This window comes from Mustela nivalis, assembly GCF_964662115.1.
Source record: "Mustela nivalis genome assembly, chromosome: 20".
NCBI classification, from domain to species: domain Eukaryota; kingdom Metazoa; phylum Chordata; class Mammalia; order Carnivora; family Mustelidae; genus Mustela; species Mustela nivalis.
The window spans coordinates 4,259,566-4,281,141 of NC_139039.1; the positions used below are offsets into that span (position 1 = coordinate 4,259,566).

Consider the following 21,576-nt stretch of genomic DNA (forward strand, 5'->3'; position numbering starts at 1 on the left):
AATGAAATGGAAGGTGGCTCTCCTTTTAAATAACTTTACTGTTGAGCAAGGACCAGGTCTCCATCTGTGGATGGGTAAGAAGAACAGACAGAAGGGGCTCAGAGGGAATCACAGGAGACTGTCTTCCGAGGCCAGGCTCAGGGATCCCTTCCCTGACCGTGTGCTGGGAGAGTGCTCACAGACTCGGGACTCTGTGTGTGTGTGAGGATAGCTGTGCGCGTGTGAAGGTCAGCCCTGCCAGGGAAGTAGGGTCAGTTGGGTTCTGAGTTAAGGTGAATAATTCCAGCAGTATTTATTAATGTAGGTACTATGTGTTGGTTATCATTCTATTGTATAAATATGACTTATGTAGAATTTTAACATTCATTAGATTTTTTTTTTTTAATTATTCAGTTGCTTCTTGGTTTATATCTCCACTATTGTCTGGTTTCATGTCTGGCGTGCTGTTTGTACTGATCAGAATTTTCATCCTAAAGAAGGTAAGTGAAGCTGTTAGGTTTTTATTAAGTTTTAGAACTAATTTGGTTCTATTTAATAGAAATGATTAATTAAGGAGAGGAATGATTGCATTTTTACTTTGTTAAGGCACGGCACCCTGCAGTTAGGATTAGACTTTATTTTTAAGTAGGCCAAAAGGGGCGTCTGGCTGGCTCAGTCTGTAGAGCATGTCACTCTTGATCTCAGGGTTGTGGTTTCAAGCCCCACGTTGGGTATAAACATTACTTAAAAATAAAATCTTTAAAAAAAATAAAGTCGGCAGCACAAGTCAAGGTAGAGTACCGAGGGGCTCCCCCAGAAAGCAACATTGTAAATAGTGTTTCGTGCCCTGTGATTTAGCTGGTTAGGCAGTGCTCCCTGGCATTGCATGCAGACCTCAGAAAAGGAAGAGTAATTCTTTGCTGAATGTTAAACAGAACAGAGTGAGAGTGTGAAGATTTTGAAGTAGACTACTACTACACACACCTGGAAAATTTCTTTTCCCAAATATAAAGTGTTTTCTCTATTTTAACAGAGAAAAAGCAAGCTTGAGACACTGACTTTTTCTTCTCCCTGAGGAAAGGATGAAAAGAAGGAAATACACTTATTGGGGGTAGATTTGATCAAGAATGAAAGGAGACTGAAATTAGAACTTACTAAGATCCCTATTCTGGAGGGAAAAACTTGATTGTATTTTTTTGACCATCAAGGGGTTGTTGCAATATTTTATACGCCCTAAAGCAGGCCCCAAGTCCCTGTGTCACAGCACGCACTGAGCACGTGTGACACGGGGCAGGTCTTCCCTCAAGTGCATCCTCACTTGAAGACGCCGCTATTTCCCATTGTCGCTGCCTGGCAGTCTACCGGAGGACTCCCTTCTCTTGGATCCGTACAAAGCTACCTTCCTTCTCTTGGGCTCCCTGCATACTAATATTTATTTACCTCTTGGAAGGTGCCACCCTCTCTTGCCTGCTAGACTTCACTTTTCTGACTTCCTCTGCCTGGAACCCATCCTTGCCTGCAAACTCCTGCTGCTCTGCAGCCATCTTGTGCCACTTCCTCGAAAGCCTTTCTTCTCCCAGCCAGTTCTGGTTGTGTCCCTCCCTCTCGTGCTTCTGCGACGCTCTGTTTCTTCTTACCGTTGCACTGTTGTGCTGTGTGGTGGTGTGCGACTTGCGTGCTGGCCTGCTTGCCATCCGACTGTACCATCTGTGCAAGTAGAACCATGACTGTCTTGTTCACTTTGGTAGTCCAGTGCCCAGCGCCGTGCTTGGGAGGACACTGGTATTTAAGAGGGAACGACGGATGCTTAGATAAGTAGCAGATGATGGATAGACGGATGGAAGGAAGGAAAGAAAGGAGAGAGGGAGAGAGCCAGGAGGGAGGCGAGAAGACCGGTCTGGAGACAATTGGCATTTGAGTTTTAAGAATAAGTTATTTGAGAAAAAATAAAGTGATTCAATTAAAAAGACCATAAACTCAACACTTGTACACCTTCCCAGGTTTCCGGGTGGGTGTCTTTGTTCAGCACCTCTCGTCCTGAGAGAACGTTTTGGAAACCAGGGGCAGTAGGCATTTGAGCACCCGAGCATTTCGTTCATAGCGGGACCTGGGTTCTTGTCACAGGGTACGTGACAGGTTAGAAGAGCACTGTACCTCATCCTTGCTCCTGCCCTGGGTCCTGGCTTCTTCCTGTTTGCTGGTCTGGCTATGAGTCTCATGCAGTTGAATCACTTGCGACACCTGCTCTTACTGGTCCTTATACCCCATTACCATTCAACTCAAGCCTCTTGACAAGTGCTGATGGCTACTTGAGACATTCCAGAATAGGTTCTGAATGGGTTGTACTGTTCTGCAGACACACCTGATTTCCATACATGTTTGCATTTGGTAGTAGGAATCTTAGTCTCTACTTCTCTTTACTCCCATAGCCCACAGTAGTTCTTAGATCTCATTTTCTTTTTATCATGCGTAGGTGGCAGATTCATATAAACACCAGTGTCTTATGTGGTTATTAGAAATTAGACATTGTTTGAATGATTTAAGTGACATCTAACGTGCCAGTGCTGTACTGAGGAGTTCCCAGTCTATGTTTTTTGTTTTTTTTTAAATTTATCTATTTATTTATTTATTTGTCAGAGAGAGAGAGAATGTACAAGCAGGGGGAGCAGCAGGCAGAGGGAGAAGCAGACTCCCCACTGAGCAGGGAGCCCGACTTGGGACTTGATCCCAGGACCCTGATATCATGACCTGAGCCTAAGGCAGATGCTTAACCAGCTGAGCCACCCAGGTGCTCCAGTCCATATTTTTGCTTTGATATGTTCTGTAGATCTTCTTAAAACCCTCCATTTCAAATATTCTCTCAGATGTTATTTAGTGTAAAACATATGCAGTACTATTCTTGTTAAAGTATTAGATTTAGGGAATGTACCAAAAGCCTCAAGTTGTAAAAATATGTTTTATTAGACAAAGAACCCCCAGTTCTTTTTAACTTTCCGTAGTTGAAAAGATCTTAAAAAATCACAGCCCATGGTAATATATTTGCCTTATACATTTTAATCAAGCTAAAATGTATTGTGTAATAGGGTGAAGTAAAGTCTCCCAGTAATGCAGTGGTGTTTAAGTCTCTTGGCTCTCTGAGAGCCTCCTCTGAGGGCTGAGCCTCAAGATATTGGTTGCAAGCGGATTTTCAGGGCCAAACCTGAACTTAGCTGGAGGAGTGAGCGCCACCGGTTTTGAAGCAGATGCTGAGCTCTGGGCTTCGGTCCCCAGGGACTGGCTTAACCTCACAGCTCTGCTCTGTTTCTAAATCTGACATCAGCTCATGTGATTCTAGCGCTTCAGTGTGTCTCCTGGCCACAATAGTGCTCTTTGAAACAGTATTTGTGTAGGAGACACGGCCCAGGCTGATGTGCAACAGGTCACACGGCAGCGACATGGCCTGCCATTCTGGCCACACCACTGTTTGAAAGCCTTTCTCGTAACAGTGTTTTCTGTCATTTTACCTTTGTTTGCTCCAGAGGCTTCCTGAATCCTGACCTTCCACTTTATCTCATTATCATACAGGAGGACCCTGTTCCCAATGGCCTGCGGGCACTCCCAGTGTTCTACGCAGCTACAATAGCAATAAATGTGTTTTCCATCATGTACACGGGAGCACCAGGTAAGAATTCCTCGGAAGCTTAAATCCGGCAGGAAAGGTGTGTAGCGTTAGACTTCACAGTCTCACTGGGCACACTATTGGTGGCGGACAGTAAAAAACCTCCTTCGTGCTCATTACGGAGGAGGAAATGCGTGTCCTTGTTTTAAATACTCAAGAAGTATGCAAAGGACAAAGGCAACAAACGGGTTTTCAAGTGAAAAAAGAAATTTGAAGTCCTCCTTCTGCCTTTTGCCCTGCTGTGGAAACACAGCAGCCTTCATATGCTAAGTCTCAGCACAGGGTCTAACACTGAGCACCTCCCCTGAGCCACGGAGGCGTTTGGGGGGTGCACGTGAATGGCCACATGTCAGTGACACGCAGAGGCAGCTCTGACGTGGCCTGTGGCACAAATGCCGAACTGCCCGGCATTTGTCTGACCAAAGAATCCCGTGAGTGGACGCCACCTTCCCACCTCTGCTTTTTTAAGATGCTGAAGTCAGTGGTGATTTTATTTTCAGAATTACTTCTTCCTATTCTGACAGCTTTTGTTCTTCTTATTAGGTTTTTAGGGGCTTTGGGGGGTGTAGGGTTAAAAGTTGTTTTCTTTGGCATTTTGGATGGCTCAAGAGAGACATAAATGGTGTTCCTGTTGGCAAACATTTCAGTATGGGTGAGCATTCCAATGAAATCATTCTGTACACGGTTTAGTAGAGAGGTTTCCTCCCGCTGCTCTTTGTGGTGGCCTCCTACAGCGAGATCCCAAATATACCTGTTACTGTGGGGATATCTGGTGTCAGCAGATAGTTTGTGTTATTTTTCTTCTTGTGAATATTCTTTATGGAATAAGATTCAGTTATCGGCCATATCTGACCAAAATCTCCCTCTTCCTGTTCAAAAAGATAAAATTTCCCCTAAGCACATCATAACAGTTGAGAAGTACCCTTTTCCAAAATGGGGGAATGTCCTTACGAATTCCTCAAACTCAGTGTCATCAAAGCCGTGTTTCTCAGATTTTATTTTATCAGACATAAATAGTTATGTGTGTGTACTTCAGTACTGCGCATAAGAAACTTTTTCTGAATAAATGTTAACATCATATAACTTTCTGATTTGGCCTCTCTGCAGCATTCAGAGTGTTAATCTTCAGGGTTTAAATACTCACGATCAGGGCTTCCAGACTTTGGGTGGGAGCCCAGGGGTAGAGCATCTCAGCTGCCTTAAGTTATATGGAAAGCACAAAGCCGAAGCTCATGGGGACTAGGAGAGCCTGAGGGGGATGGAACCCCAGCCTCAGATATGAGCAGCCTGGTGGCCCCGGGCGTTTTGTAATTTATGGACTGGGAAGGGTGTGTGTCACAGACTGTCTTCTCAGTACATAAGAAAATTGGATGTGGGGAGATCACAGCTCTGCACCCCAGAGTTAATCCCACCACCAAGTGTGACTCTCCCGAAGCGTTCACACGGCCCTCAGCTGGCCCTGAGCACCAGGACGGGAAAGAGCCATCGTGGAGCCGTGGTGTGCATCCCATCTCCTCGCTCCTCGGGACTCTTGGTTTTTGTTTTTGTTTTTGTTTGGATTTTATTTATTTATTTGACAGAGAGAGAGAGATCACAAGTAGGCAGAGGGGGAGGGTGAAGGAGGCTCCCTGCTGAGCAGAGAGCCCAATGCAGGGCTTGATCCCAGGACCCTGAGATCATGACCTGAGCCCAAGGCAGAGACTTAACCCACTGAGCCACCCAGGTGTTCCAGGGACTCTTGTTCTTAATTTTTATATCGGCTCCCAGAGCACAAGGTGGTGGAAGAAAAAGCCCAGCCGGTGTGAACAGCCACCTCTCGGCTTAGTGATTTGGGAACTGAGGGGAGGCTCGGGATGCCTTTGTAGTACCAAGTCCCAGAAATGGGAATTGGTATAAATGAGGATGATTATTTTTATTTCTGCATTTTGTTTTTTTCTACGTTCTATGCTTCTTGGTTCTGGTGGTTCTTCTGAACGTCAGAAGTCAACTGTGTGATTTTAAGTAAAATTTGCCTTATTCTGTACTTGGTCTAATTTTTTCCATCTCTTCTTTCCTGTTTCCTCATCATTTGCTGCAGTTTTACTCCAGATTTGCTGAGAGAATCATCTGAGGGGAGTAGTAAATATTGTAGAGAAAACTGAACTGTTTGATGGATGAGATGCTAAGGATAACATCAGTACTTCACAAGGAGGCTGAAAGAAAGAAAGAATATAAATGCTGAGTTTTAGTGAGCTGAATCACACATGAATTAATCCTTTTGGTCCCCTGGCAGTGCAGACAGGGAAGCGAAGCGTGGCAGAGCTGAGTCGCCAAGGGCATGTAACTAGTGAAGTAGAGAATCCTACTCCCGAGCCCCGGGCTCTGTGTGATGACGTTACACTGACACGTGACACGGGTTAGACACCTGCTACACAGTTCCTGGTCCCTCCTGTCACCGTTAATGACAGTCAGTGCTAACCTTGGAGCCTACTTCAAACAAGCAAACAAACATACACCAACCTTCATACATTCTTCCCCTTCTTTTCATTCTCTTTACAAATGGCTTTCAGTGCAGTCACCTGAGTGGCTCATTCAGTTAAGTATAAAACTCTTGATTTTGGCTCAGGTCATGATCTCAGGGTCGTGAGATTGAGCCCCACAGTGGCCTCTGTGCTGGGCATGAAACCTGCTTAGGATTCTTTCCCTCTGCCTCTCCTCCTGCTCGCGCTCTCTCTCTCTCTCTCTCTCTCTCTCTCTCCCTTTCTCTTTCAAAAAAAAAAGGCTTCTAATACATTTAGAAAACTGGTTCTATGTTTTTGTATATATTTAATATACAGGTACTGTAAAAAGAGTAGCTACCTCTTTTATTATTTTTTTAAAGATTTATTTATTTATTTATTTATTTGGCAGAGAGAGCGGTCACAAGTAGGCAGAGAGGCAGGCAAGGAGGGGGGGTACACAGGTTCCCTGCTGAGCAGAGAGCCCAATGCGGGACTCGATCCCAGGACCCTGGGATCATGACCTGAGCCTAAGACAGAGTCTTTAACCCACTGAGCCACCCAGGCACCCCACTACCTCTTTTAATTAGGGATATTAAAACATCTGTACAAGAACCTCCAGGATCGGGACACCTGAGTGGCTCAGTTGGTTAAGCAGCTGCCTTCGGCTCAGGTCATGATCCCAGTGTCCTGGGATCGAGTCCCACATCGGGCTCCTTGCTCAGCAGGGAGCCTGCTTCTCCCTCTGCCTCTGCCTGCCATTCTGTCTGCCTGTGCTCGCTCTCTCCCCATCTCTCTCTCTGATAAATAAATAAAATCTTTAAAAAAAAAAAAAAAAAAAAAAAGAACCTCCCGGATCATTCCTTGTTTGAAAGCCCAGATAGTATTCGCCCTGCTGGGGTTAACATTAAGGACTTTGGTTGGGCAGCTGTGCTGTCAGGAACGTCATGTCTCACCTCTGAGCCTCTGTGCGTCACAATAAAGTGAGGACAGCAGGAGGACTTCCGCGAAAGGCCACCACATTATCTGAGACAATGCAGGCAGGGTGCGCACACAGTGCCCGACCCGTAGTGACTCGTAATACGTTTTAGAGCCCATTTTGTGACCATCAGTCATAAGTAGCTCATCTTTTCCGCCTCAAGTTGCCAGCATATCCTGAGTCATCCTATCTTTTTATTTTTTTCCCACTTGTCAGTTTGGAAAGCTTCTTACTTGAAGTTTTCCGGGGTGGGGGGATTGGGGAGGGCTTGTCTAGAGGAGAAGGAGAAAAAAGAAGGTAATTTTGTTTCCCCACTAAGTCAGAAAAGGACTTTGCTAATATTTTGGTTCCTGGGGCATGTTTGTAGAATACCATTAAGTGTGTCCAGATCTTCTGTTTATTTAAGCAAAGGTTAACTTTTGCCCTTCAAACCAGACTTCCATTGTCTAGTGCTCCACTCTGTCTGATAGCAGTGGTGTCATATTTGGTGATAAGGCTGAGCTGAGAAGGGTCCCTTCCACGGTGACTCAGTCAGTCTCCTTTCAAAATTTGTCGGCCTTCCTGCTGGTCTGGAATGTATTCCTCCTACTTCCCTTCCCTTCCGTCCAACACGTAGCTGCCTCAGAGGCAAAAGGAAGGAACAAAATTCCATCACAAAAATGAGTAGCAACATTAATCCTACCCTGTTTCATCCGTAAGAACTTTTGATAAATAGCATTTTTACGCATGGACACAACTTCAGTGGGGCTCACTGGCTGTTGAGCTCTAGTGCTGTGTTTTGATTTCTCTGCTCCTCCATTCTAAATTATTTTGAAGTTGTTTATATCTTGGGCTGAGTTTGATTTGTTTTACTTTGCATTTGACATAACTTTTCTCAGAAAAAAAAAGTCATTCTTCTACTTCAAAGCCTGAGCACTTTAAAAAATTCTCTGTGTTTTTGTCCTTAAAAAAATAATTTGCAAGAAGCAAAAATAACTTTAGGAAATAAAGTGCTCACTTGGGTTGGATAAAGGCCTGAGGTTTATTTGTAATGAAAAAGTCTTCAGTTTTGTGGGACCTGGTTTTGTTCAGTTTTGAAAGAATGAGCGCTGAAGTTCATTGCATGCTACTTTGGGCTGCCAGAGCTGATAGGCTAAGCTCACCTCTAGCGGTTGTGTTTAACTTCTGGGTCAAAGTGTGGTCCCTTACCCAGCAGCATCAGCATCTGCACATGAGGTAAAGGGGTGAGTGTGTGTGTGTGTGTGTGTGAGAGAGAGAGAGAGAGAGAGAGAAAGAGAGAGAGACTGTGGAAAGATGTCCACAATGTATTGTATATGGGAAATGAAATCACAGAACAATATATCAGTTTGATTCTATATCTGTTCATTTTTTTAACAAAGGAAGAAAAATATTCTCACAAGCATTTTATACTGTATGTTTATATTTGGAAAATACCTGGAAAGAGAAACACAATATTGTTGATATTATTTCTCTAGAATGAGGAATTTTTATAATTGTATATTATGCAGTTTTGTACTGATATTTTCATAGTAATCATATATTATTTATAAAATTAGAGAAGAAGAAAGGCTGTGGAAAGATGCTGAGAAGTGGGGGCATAAGGGAAGTAATTTATAGTTAATGCCCTATTGGTTTTATAGGAGTTGCTTTTATTCTGTAGATTCTGACAGATAACAAAGTAATGAACCCAGAAGATAGTGTTTCTGAAAAGTCTCCTGCATATTCTGATCCTTGGGGGATTTGAGATCAAACTGTGAAGATGTTCGAGGTTAGAGCTGCATCCCTGGTCATCTGGTCTTAGCTATTGAGAAACTAGAAAGAGATGCACGGCCATTGCGTGCCTGGGGTTGGAGGGCTGGGCCTCACGGCCCCGGTGTCGGTGTCCGTGTGGGCTCCCATGGCCACTCCTGGCCGAGGGAAGGGAACAGTTTGCTCCGTGTCCATAGAGTGATGAGGCACCCTGTGTCTTATTGCCAACTTAAGGTGTGATGTTGGAAAGCAGTTTGAGATCCTCACAGGAAGACAAGGCAAAGTAGTTTTGTCAAAAGTTTTGCCTCGGATGTGCATTGATTCAAGTGCCTTTCTACACCAAATTTTTGTACTTAGTTGTTTGTTATGCATGAACTTGCTTTTGTATATTTAGTACCAATCACAGCAATGTGATGTTAACGGTCTGTTTGCATGTCTTATGTGATGGCTTTTATAAAGTGAATCTTTGTGTTCGTTTGCTGCCTTGGTACATTACTAAATTGCTAGAATAGTTTGGTCAGATCCAAATTCTGTCCCCATTCTTTTCCCTTCTGCTTTCGTTATCAGTGACTTTCACCGTTTTTCTCTTCCTTGTTTTTTTTTAACTGTCTCTCCTCCACTTCTGCCCTCAGTGATGTGTTTATCCGCTATTCTCCCTTCCAGTTTCTCGTGACTTAGGGTGACCTCAGAGCTTTCTGGCCACTACCCAGGCCAAACTGATGGCGAAAGAGATTGTGATGATAGAGCTACCAAGGGCAGGTGGTGGTGTGGCTTTTTGTCAAGGCAAAGGATCAACCTCAGTTTCTCTTTTTTGGATGTTGGTCCTGATGCCTCAGGGTTCCCATGGGACCCCAGCAGAAAGCATGAAGACGGGCTTGGAAGGAACATAGAAAGCAGCCCTTCTCTGCTTTTATTGTGGTTGTACTCAGCATGGGTGGAAAAAAATAGTGCCCAAGAGCAAACATGCTCACTCATTTAAAATAGATTATACAGGGGGCGCCTGGGTGGCTCAGTGGATTAAGCCTCTGCCTTCAACTCAGGTCATGATCTCAGGGTCCTGGGATCGAGCCCTGCATCGGGCACTCTGCTCAGCAGGGAGCCTGCTTCCCCCCTCTCTCTCTCTGCCTGCCTCTCTGCCTACTTGTGATCTCTGTCTGTCAAATAAATAAGTAAAATCTTTAAAATAAATAAATAAAAATAAAATAGATCATAGAGAGGTAGATAATATATAAAATCTATGAAGATATATATATCTCCAGATTCTCTTTTCCCACAGTAGAGGGACTTGCCCCTCTTACATCAGATTTACACAATGAAGCTAAACGTAGCACAGTTAACAATTTTATCAACTAAAGTAGAAGGCACAAAGAAAACTTCTTCAAAAACCAAATACTTGGTGTCCCTGTGTGGCTTGGGTAGTTATGCATCTGCCTTCAGCCCGGGTCATGATCCCAGGTTCCTGAGACTGATTCCCACATCGGGCTCCCTGCTCAGCGGAGAGTCTGCTTCTCCCTCTGCCCTTCCCACCCCTGCACTGCTCATGGTTTTTCTCTCTCTCTCAAAAAAAAAACCCAAAATACAAAAAACCTTTTAATCTATAAGAGTGATTGGTGCTGTTCTTAGTTTATCAGTTCGATGTTGCCGATTAACAGTTACTACTCAGTTGGGCAAGAACCAGCTTTGACGTGATTTTTTATCACATGTATTAAGATACTGATGTGAAGTTGTAAAGCAGAAGACAGGAAGCCAAGGCCCACGGGTACAGCCCAGTGAGGGGAGCCTGAGTGGTTTTACAAGTGGCAGAACCAGAGCAGGAGCTGGGCTGCCAGCTAACAGGGCCCAGCGCCCTCTCCCCCAACCCCCCCACCCCCGTGCCCTAGTCCGTAGCTTCCTGACGTCAGAGTGAGTGCTCGGAGTGGATCGTCGAGCTCCTGAGTGTCCTTACTCCTACCGGTGATCCCTGAGCTAGAATTAAGCTAGGTGATTCTGGTTTTTTGTTTTTCCTATTTATATAGGCTAATCACGGCTCTCACAGTATTAACTACCCATTCTACCTCTTACAGTTACCAAAATGTTTACTGATACCTTAATTGAATAACATTGACTGGTTTTGTATGTATGAAATGGTTAGCAGTGTAACAAAGCCTGCAACATGAAAGATTTATGTAATCCAAGAGCAAAGAGCCAGGCTTTAAATAGTTTATTCCTTTAAAACTTTAAAAACATATTTAACAGTTTACAAAAGTGACATGCTTATTACATGTTGTCCAAGTACAGTACAAATGTATATGTAGTGAGAAGTGAAAGCCCCCTCCAATTTCCTTTCTCTCTACAGGAAGAGCCCTTGTATCATTCCAGAACTTTTTCTACATGCTTGTACATCTGGGAAGAGTATAAATATGGGGTTTTCTCTTTTAATCCTGAATTGGATCATGAGATACATCCAGGCGGCCTTTCTTCCTTACTAGATCGTGGGCCTCTTCCTTAACCAGTATACAGAGCTCGGCCTCGTTTTTATTTCACGTTTCCATAATGATGCACATATTCACTGTCTTGCACATTCTTACTGTTACACATAATGCCACGGGAGTATTGTACACGTCTGCTCGTTCCTGTGCAAGGGTGTTGTTTAAGTAGAAACCTGGGAACGCGGGTGACACGTTGCCTGGTGCCAGCAGTGAGCAAAGAGTGCAAGATGCAGAGTGATGAGTTGTGGAGACGGTACAGTGCCTGGAGAATGGGATATTCCTCAACCATGTGCCCTTCACCCCTTTCATTGGCTATTGTAATTGCAACTTAGTGCGCGTTATTGAATTTTAATGAAAAGTTTTTCTGTGTTGTAATTCCATGAGTTGACACTTCAAAGAAGAGTTAAGTTTGAAGGTCAGTGTCTTTCGAAAAAAAACTTTTGTTTCCAAGCTGACTTTGAAAAAGTTTGTGGATGTGGTCAGAGTGTCCTGGCCATTTAAAGCAGGGGGGCACCTGGGTGGCTCAGTTGGTTGGGCGACTGCCTTTGCCTCAGGTCATGATCCTGGAGTCCTGGGATTGAGCCCCACATCGGGCTCCCTGCTCAGTGGAGAGCCTGCTTCCCCCTCTCTCTCTGCCTGCTGCTCTGCCTACTTGAGCTCTCTCTCTGTGCGTGTCTCTGTCAATAAAAATAAATTTAAAAAAATAAATAAATAAATAAAGCAGGGCTGCTGACTCCTCAGAAACCCAGACAGGCAGCAGTCAGCAGCCATGTGCTGTGAGGCTCCCAGACCTCGGCTCCTCACTGCCTGGGAGGGGGCCGGCGGCCGGGCAGAAGACGGCAGAGTCCCTTCCTGGCCATGTTTGTCCACCCCACCCCAGAGTCTCGGTGCTGAGATAATGAGTAAATGGCTTTTTTTCAACTTAATCCACTGTTTGAGCCGCCTTGGTAAAATGTTAATAGTTGGCTTACTACTACACAGTTTAGCCACATAGTGACAAGATGGAGTGTGTCTTAAACACAAACCCTCCTTCCTACCGCCAAAACTGTAGATTTTTTTTTTTTTTTTTTTTTTTTTTTTTTTTTGGTTTAGAGTTTTATTAAATACAAAGTCCAGGTGATTCTTTTTGGATTTAGGAAATGTAAAGTTTTGTTGATATGAGGCTTGACCTTTCAGATAGTATCCACTGACAACACCACTGTCCTTTTTACTTCCCAGTGCTTGGTCTGGTCCTTCCCATGTGGGCGATAGCACTCATCTCCTTTGGTGTTGCGCTGCTGTTCGCCCTTTTTGTATGGCTCTTTGTGTGTCCATGGATGCGGAGGAAAATAGCAGGTAAGGGCTTTTTTCTTCCTCTCACTCACAAAATCCCTGGTTCCTGGGGCTTCAGGTATAATCCACCATCACCCTTACTAACACAGGAAACTGGAAGCGTCGCTGACTCTGGAACACAGCACTGAGATACATGCCCCATCCTTGTCTCTTGGCTCCTGCCTACTTTCCCCCTCAAGCTTTTTCTTGGTAACTTGTGACTTGAGTGAGCAGTAAGGTCCTGGTTGCCTCGGATAACTACAAGTTAACTGTTTAGTCAGGTCCTACCGGCCTGATGAAAAACATTAGGGAAAATGCAGGGAAATGCATTTTAACACCATAATATAATATCAAATTATATAAAATGCAAATTAACACCATAATAAAATATCAGTTCACACCCACAGGAAAGGCTAAAAGTGAAGGAACTATTTCGAAGTCGATGAAGAGGTGGGATAACTAGAACTCTCGTGCGCTCACGGTGAAATGTAAATGGTCCACCCGCTCCGGAAGTTAGAATACGTTTCCTGTAAAGTTAAGCTTACATTTACCACATGACCCAGTAATTCCACTCCTAGGTATTTATCCAAGAAAAGTGAAAACACACATTCATAAAAAGGCTTGTATACAGTCATTCTATCATAACAGGAAAAACGAGAAACAGCCCCAGTGTTCCTAAATAGGTGAAAGAATAACCAAAACTGTGGTCTGTTCATCCAGTGGAAACCTCCTTAGCCCTAAAGAGAATGAACTACCACAGCATAATGAATTTCATACACATTGCTTTGAGTAGAAGAAGCCAGATACAAGAGTACATACTGTATGATTCTAGAGAAAACTAATCTACAGTGATAGAAACCACTGGGTGCTGGAGGTGGTAGGGAGTTTACAGGAGACTGATAGCAAAAGGACACATGGGAACATTCCAGGGTCATAGAAATGTTCTCTGTCCCAGTTGGGGGAGTGTTTATAGGGTGTACTCATTCATCATAGGTCATCTGCCTATACACTTAAAATGTATGTATTTTTTTATGTATAAATTACACCTCAACAAATGCTTTTTTTTTTTTTTTTTAAGAAGAATATGGGTCAGAAAGTTGCCAGAGTTGTTTTTCTGTCACTAGCAACATAATTGCAAGCCGTGAGGCCACATGCTCTTATAGGGCTCTCAAAAGAAAGGAAGTATTTACTTTTGGCCTCAGAGTGTGCCTTACAGTTGTGTTTCAGTGTGGACATACCAGAATTTGAAAACCCATCTTTCAAAGAAGAGCAAAACAAATGAGGAGACATACCATGTTCATGAATTGGAAGACCCTGTAAGAGTTAAGATGTCAGTTCTTGTTAAATTGCTCCCTAGATTTAATAAAATTTAAATTAAAATCCAGCAAGATATTCTGTAGATTTAGACAAGGTGCTTTTAAAATCTATATGGAAAGGTAAAGGAACTAGAATAGCCAAAAACAATTTTGAAAAAGAACACGTTGGAGGATTCATAGGATTCATATAAAGCAACCAGACTGTGTGGTATTAGTGAAAAAATAGATACCCCCGTTAACAGAACAAACTAAAGTCCAGAAATAGACCCACATAAATACAGCACATTGATTTTCAACAAAGTATAGAGGCACCTCAGTGGAGAGAGACTCATCTTTCAACAAATGGTATTAGAACATTTGGACATCTGTATGCAGAAAAAGAACCTCGACTTAAACCTCACACCTGTAAAAAATAAATAAATAAATAAATAAATAACCAAGTGTATCATAGATTTAAATGAAAATAGTGAGAAGACTTTTAGGGAAAGAAATAAAATGCATAAAATTTGTCCATATTATTTTGAGCCATCCAGATCAGTGTGTAGAGATATCTTGTGATTTTAATTTGTACTTCCTTGATGACTAACAGGACTTACTTGCCATTTATCTAGCTTTACTGATGAAGTGTGTGTTCTTATTTTTTGCTCATTTTTAACTGCTCTTTTCACAGATTTCTATGTTGTTGGTTTTTTTTTTTAAGATTTTATTTATTTGTTTGACAGAGATCACAAGTAGGCAGAGGCAGGCAGAAAGAGAGGAAGGGAAGCAGGCTCCCCGCTGAGCAGAGAGCCCAATGCGGGGCTTGATCCCAGAACCCTGGGATCATGACCAGAGCTGAAGGCAGAGGCTTTAACCCACTTTAACCCACCCAGGCGCCCCCCTCTCTATGTTCTGAATACAAGCCCTTTGTCAGGGGATTTGCAAATAACTTCCTCCCAATCTGTAGCTTGTCTTTTCATTCTTTTAATAGTGTTTCTCAGTTTTTAATCTTCACGAAGTGTAGTTTACCAATTTCTTTTTTTTTCCTAAGTTGTATTTTGGGTGTCACATCTAAAAACCCTTTGTTTCATCCACTCACAAAAGTTTTTTCCCTTTTTAAAACTTTTATAAAAATCACAAATGTTGTGGTTTCATTTATACGACATTCTGAAAAAGGCAAAACTGTAGGGACATAGTCAGTGGTTGCCAAGGAGCTGGGCAGGGGGTCTGACTACTCGGAGGAGCTTCGGGAGGTGATGGAATCTCTCTTGTGTCCTGCTTGTGGTGACGGCTACATGGATCTAGACAGGTCTTACAATCAGGAAGGACTCACATATATGCACATAAGTCTTACTGCATAAATTTAAAAACGAATACAAAAAAGATCTACATTATGGGCGCCTGGGTGGCTCAGTGGGTTAAGCCGCTGCCTTCGGCTCAGGTCATGATCTCAGGGTCCTGGGATCGAGTTCCGCATCGGGCTCTCTGCTCGGCAGGGAGCCTGCTTCCCTCTCTCTCTCTCTCTCTGCCTGCCTCTCCATCTACTTGTGATTTCTCTCTGTCAAATAAATAAATAAAATCTTTAAAAAAAAAAAAAAGATCTACATTAATTAATACATCCAACATCAGACTCAGTAGTAAAGCCACGTCAGTAATGGGTGGATAAGTAGCTGCTGCTGCCTAAAATGAGCCACTTAAAACATGCCACTGGCCTGATTGAACCCCATACTTAAATGCTTTGACGTTTAAAGGCTTTTCCTACTATCTGAACATTCTTGTCAAATAAACTATAAAATCTTCACTTTTCATCTTAAGGCTATTAATATAACAGCAGGAAACTGACATTCCTCCCCATTCTGGCTTCCCAGGAAATTTTTTTTTTCTTTTTGGTCAGTGCCATCTTTTGTTATTTCAGTATATATTTCTTGTTTGGTTGTTTTAAGTACACACTAGTGATTAAGGACACGAACCATAGCCCTAAACTGCCTGCAATTTACCACCTGGGTGACTCTGCTCAAATGACTTAATCTCTGTACCTCAGTGTGCTCATTAATAAAAAGCAGAAAATAATGAAACCTGTCTCATGTAAGCATTAACGATTTTGCTTAGTTATTATTGTTATCATTACAAATATTACCTTCTCTCATTTTTATTATAAGCGCCTTGTGGTAGGAGATCTGTGTGTACCTTTCTTCGTTCCCTGTAGTACAGAATAGAAGTGTCGTTTTGGAAGATCTGTGTGTGTTTCTTCCAACTCTCTTAATAGAGAGAGGGGCTGGAGATGCTGTAGGTGTATCCAGCAGAGGAACTGAAAATACTTGCATTTTAGTTTTGTAGGTAAGAGCTTAGAGATTTGCCCAGGAGAATTTACAAGCAGTGAGATCATTAAATCAGCCGCACCACTTATTAGATCTGATTAAAAAGAATGCTACAGCACTTTTGAGCAGCTTTTTAAAAAATCCCTTCTCCTTTTTTTTGAAAGTAAAATATTTTTAAAAGTAAGTAGGATCTCTCTGTTCCTTTTTGGAAGGTGATTTACTTGTTTCCTAAGATTTGGTGACCTGAAGAAATCGGAGACCAATAATTTATTGAATAGAAGAAAACCAAACAAACTATAACTAATAGCTCTGAAGACAAAAAGGATAAACACTTGAGTGATTTTGAGGTTAGTTTAAGAACACAGAAGACCATTCCAGATGGTTGTAGGATTACAGAATGCTGGCCCCGGACAGGACCGTGGGGACCGAATCTAGCCATCTCTATTTGTTGGTTTTGGAGGGGAGAACTGAGGCTGGAGCCTCCCTCTTATACTCAGTAGCTGAATTTTCTGGCTCGGTTTTCCCAGATAATTGAACTCTCCACTTTATTTTTTTCTATCTAGCTGTAACTATATTTTTCATTTCCCAAGTAAGTAGTACTAAAGTATAAAGACAAATATTCATCTTTATATTCATTTTTTAATAACAAGAACTCTGTTTCAGCATTTTCAGTTATGGCTATATTTTCTTTAGGCAAATTACAAAAAGAAGCTGCTTTATCGCGAGTGTCTGATGAAAGCCTCGGGAAAATTCAGGAAGCAGAGTCCCCGGTATTTAAAGAGCTACCAGGTGCCAAGGCCAATGATGACAGCACCGTCCCTCTCACGGGGCCAGCGGGGGAGCCAGCTGGGACCTCGGAAGGCACATCAGTGGGGAACCACCCCCGAGCCTCCTATGGTAAGATGTGTGCAGAGGATTTGGGTTTGCTTGGTGGCAGAGAGCAGTTCTGGGGGAGATATAAACGTGTTTTCATGCACACAAGTGTTCCCCAGTGTCATGGTTTGGGAGAACCCAGGTGTTAAGGCTGTCTCAGGAGACCATGCAGTCAACAGAGCAGGCTCACTCTGGGCCTGTTATGTTCTTCCAAGAACTATTTCTAGTCTCATGAGGAGCCCACACATTGGCCGAGCTCAGCCTCCATGCAGCTCGGCCAGCTGCACGCACATCCTCTGTGGGGCAGTCACTTAGCTGCCAAAGATTGGCCCTTCCAGCTCACTAAGTGTGCCTTCCTCCCGGAAGACACAAGGAGAAAGCTGAAATTGGAACCAAAGACATCGTCCTACTGTAGAATCACAGAAACCTCAGAGAACATCGAGATTGTCCTGTGGCAGTGGGGTTCTTTTGTCTCCTAACATTTGCGGAGAATGATGGGTGAGCCCCAGCCTCTGCCAAACCTGTCTGGGCAGCTCCCCACCTTCCTGCAAGGTGGGACCCTGGCACCTGCTTTCGCTTCCTGTAGGTGCGCCCTCAGACTTGGCCCAAAGAAAGCAAATGGGTTTTGTCCCACTGATCTGACAGATAAGTGCCTCTGACTGTCATGATTGGCCTTTAAGGAGCACCTAGAATTTCTCTCTCCCAGTGAACTTCCTCTATGAAGTTTCCCCAAGTTCCTTTAAGGATTATCCCTTTATTGGTTACTAGAAACAGGAAAGAGTGTCGTGGTAATTTCTAGAAGACATATTTTAGGAGAAAAATAGCATCACTTTCAAAGGCCATATTATTCATTTGTACATTTCCAACTTTCCTTTGCTATTTTAACCGTATTACACATTCTTTATAGTAATTTGGAAAAGAAAGCATGGGGGAAAAATTGGAAAATACCCCATAACCTTAATTTCCAGAAAGAACCACTGTGAGGAGTGAGTAATATTTCCTTTCAGAAACAATTTCTCTTCAGAAGGCTAGAAAGTGAGACTCTCATTCACCCTTTTCAGGAAGGGCACTGTCCATGACCCATGGCTCCGCAAAATCACCCATCTCCAACGGCACCTTTGGCTTCGATGGCCACACGCGGAGCGACGGGCACGTGTACCACACGGTGCACAAGGACTCGGGGCTCTACAAGGACCTGCTTCACAGAATGCACGCAGACAGGGGCCCCGAGGAGAGGCCCGCCCCAGACAACAACTACAGGCTGCTGCGGCGCAACAACAGCTACACGTGCTACACGGCCGCCATCTGCGGGCTGCCCGTGCACGGCACCTTCAGAGCCGCCGACTCGTCTTCCGCGCCCGAGGACAGCGAGAAGCTGGTGGGCGACGCCGTGTCCTACTCCAAGAAGAGACTTCGCTACGACAGCTACTCGAGCTACTGCAACGCGGTCGCAGAAGCCGAGATCGAGGCCGATGAGGGGGGTGTGGAAATGAAGCTGGCTTCTGAGCTGACCGATCCTGACCAGCCCCGGGAGGACCCCGCGGAAGAGGAGAAGGAGGAGAAGGACACCGCCGAGGTCCACCTCCTGTTCCATTTCCTGCAGGTCCTCACTGCCTGTTTTGGATCCTTTGCTCACGGTGGCAATGATGTGAGGTAAGTATATGCGTTCCCTCGGCAGGTATGGTGCTGAGGGCCTGCCTGCGGACCAGGCACCGTGTGGACACCCGACCGGGATCCCTGTCACCAGGAGCAGACAGACAGCAGCTGTGGTGTGCTCACAGTGTAGACTCCAAGGGGAGAATCAGGTCTGCAGGGGAATGGCAGCGTCTTGGGGACTGTGGTGTTGGCGAGGCTACTCAAGTTAGGGCTCACGGGGTGAGCTCTGAAGGGGCTAAGGGAGCCAGCTGTGTGAGCAGCTGTGCAAGAGAAGCTCCAGGACAGCAGGTGCAAAAGGCCTGAGGCAGGAGCGCACCTAGGGTACTGTAGGAAGAGCAAGGAGGCCATGGAAGGGAGAGTGTGGACCATCAGGTCAGCAGGTCATGGAGGCCTGGACTACGTAGAGTCTCTATTCTCTTCTTACGAGCTGGGAAGCCCTAGGCAAGCCACGTGTTTGTTTGGGAGCCTCAGTGTCCCAATCTGTAAAATGGGAGGAAAACTAGTACCAGCCTCATGGGGTTTCTAGGAGGATTAAGTGAGATGCTATATTTAATGTGCTTAGGACGGTGCTTCTCACATAGTCAGTATCTATGTATTTTCTCCATTACTATTATTATCATCAAGCCTAATGTTTTTCTCCAAATCAGGAAAACATGCTGTTGTTGTATTTCTTATTGCCCAGATATATGGTTTTGTATATTCTACAGCTCTGGCTTTTCAGACACTGCCTAACCATGTGCGGTTCCGGGTCTGTTCTTTTTAGAAGAAGTCGTCCTCCCAGACAAGAGACATGGTCATGTCGGGTTCCACCCGCTGTTACGTAGGTGTTGCCGTGTCACTGTATTTCAGGCATCGTGTTCAGTTCTAGCTTACTTTTGTGACTACGCGCCCAGCACCACCCTACTTCCTCCTCCTCCAGATCAAAAATTCCTACTGAAGCCCTGGTACCGGCAAGGTGTTCTGAATTGGGTCCCTGTTCTTGGAGTTTAAATTCCAGCTGGGAAGATTAAAAGAACATACATGGAGAAGTAACGAAGCACCCCAGAGCCGTATTGCAAGGCCTCAGGAGGTCCCAGGCGGAACTGCTGCAGGGGACTGGCGTCTCGAGCAGTGGCTTGCTGGGCAGGGCCTGGTTTTGAGGCTTCCGAGTGCAGACATGGTCAGGTAAAAGTGCAAGGTTCTGGAAGTGATGTGGCAGTGAAGAGAAACTTCTATACCTTTAACCCAAGGCTATTAAGTTTACCCCAGGCTTCATTGCTGAACCATTGGTAACTTATTCTTAATCCGTCTCCAAATGGTCCTTTGAGGTCATAGTGGTATCCTTCAAAGACGAAATCTGAAGCTCAGAAATACGACGTCTCTTGCCCAGGATCACACAGCTAATATGAAGCAGACTCGACAGGCAGCTCTTCATGACCCTCAGCCTCCGCTCTGCCTGCACGGCATCCGGCGGGCTGAGGAGGGGAGGCTGGAGCCGCAGACGGCCCCTCGAAGGCCTGTGGGGGCTTCTGCACAGAGGAGCTCAGAGGCTGCCACTCCCTCCTCACAACAGACTGAAAAATCAACAACTCCTCTTGGAGCCGCGCGAGAGAGGAGGGCCGAGGGCAGACGGCTGGCCCCAAGATGAGTACGGGAGAGACAGACAAGCATGGGGGTCACGGGGGAGACACGTGAGTGGAAAGCGTCGTGGGAACCCGTGCCGGGCCGGAGGGCCTGAACGGTAATGATGAATTCCTAGAGGCTCGGTGGAGGCGAGTGTGGGAGGTAAAGACTGCAGGGAGAGCCCGTGGTAGGGCCCGCACCAGACTGTCCGTTTTGCCTCTAGGAGCTCTGCCAGCTCCTCACAATGAAGATCAGAGGAAGCAGTCGCCTCCTGCTTCCATGGCGGGGGAGAGGCAAAGTAACCATACTTGACAGACCCAGACCACTGTGTTCTTAGCAAGCTGCCCTCAGGGGAAAGTAGTTAACCGGAGCCTAACCCGCTGAGGTACGATCATAGGCTAACCTGGAAGAAGAGAAACTACCCCATGAGAACCATGAGACAGAGCAAGTATCAGAACCAGACGTGGCAAGGCATGTTAGAATGGTCGGGTTGGGAATTTAGAACAACTGTAATTAACATGCTAGGAGTTCTAATGGATAAGGTAAGCGTCGTGCAAGACAGATGGGCGATGGAAGCAGAAACAACGGAGGCACTAACAGAGAACCAGAAGGAAATACTGGAGACGACCCTGTAAGTGAAGAAGGCCTTTGGTGGGCTTACTGGTGCACTGGACACGGCTGAGGAAAGAATCTCTGAGCTTGAGGCTATGTCAAAAGGAATCCCCCAAACTAAAGAGAAAAACCAGAATAGAATGTCCAAGGAGTGTGGGACAGTTACAGAGGTGTTAACATATGCGTAATAGGATTACCAGGAGAAGACAGAGAGAAAGGGACAGATGAAATATTTGAAACAATAATTATGGAGAATTTCCATGAATCAATGATAAACACCAACCCAGAGGTCCAAGTAGAATAAATGCCCCCAAGAAACTATATCTAGGTATATCATTCTCAAACTATAGAAAATTAAAGAAAAATTCCTGGAAGAAGTCAGAAGAAAAAAACTTACCAGAGGAACAAAAATAAGAATTAATCCATCTTCTCCTCAGAAAACCATGCATTTGAGAGGGTAGTGAAATGTATTTAAAGCGTTGAGCGTGGAAAAAATCCACCAGCCTAGAATTATGTGCCCTGGGAAATTATTCTTCAGAAGTAAAGAAGAAATAAAGACTTTCTCAGATGCACAAAAATTGAGGGAGGTTTTGCTAAAT

At 44.5% G+C, this 21,576-nt stretch overlaps 1 protein-coding gene across 7 annotated transcripts in view; it reads left to right on the forward strand.

Annotated features, from left to right (window-relative positions):
- The window catches only part of SLC20A2 (solute carrier family 20 member 2), a 107,873-nt gene that overhangs the window by 65,174 nt on the left and 21,123 nt on the right, over positions 1-21,576 (forward strand). For 4 of the 7 annotated variants that reach the window (XM_082715165.1, XM_082715170.1, XM_082715167.1 and 1 more), the window contains exons 4-8: positions 394-479; positions 3,544-3,640; positions 12,529-12,645; positions 16,928-17,131; positions 18,169-18,760. In XM_082715165.1, coding sequence (XP_082571291.1) covers positions 394-479; positions 3,544-3,640; positions 12,529-12,645; positions 16,928-17,131; positions 18,169-18,760 — 1,096 coding nt within the window. The remainder of the gene's footprint in view (positions 1-393; positions 480-3,543; positions 3,641-12,528; positions 12,646-16,927; positions 17,132-18,168; positions 18,761-21,576) is intronic. The other 3 variants (XM_082715168.1, XM_082715171.1, XM_082715169.1) reach the window with 1 other exon arrangement.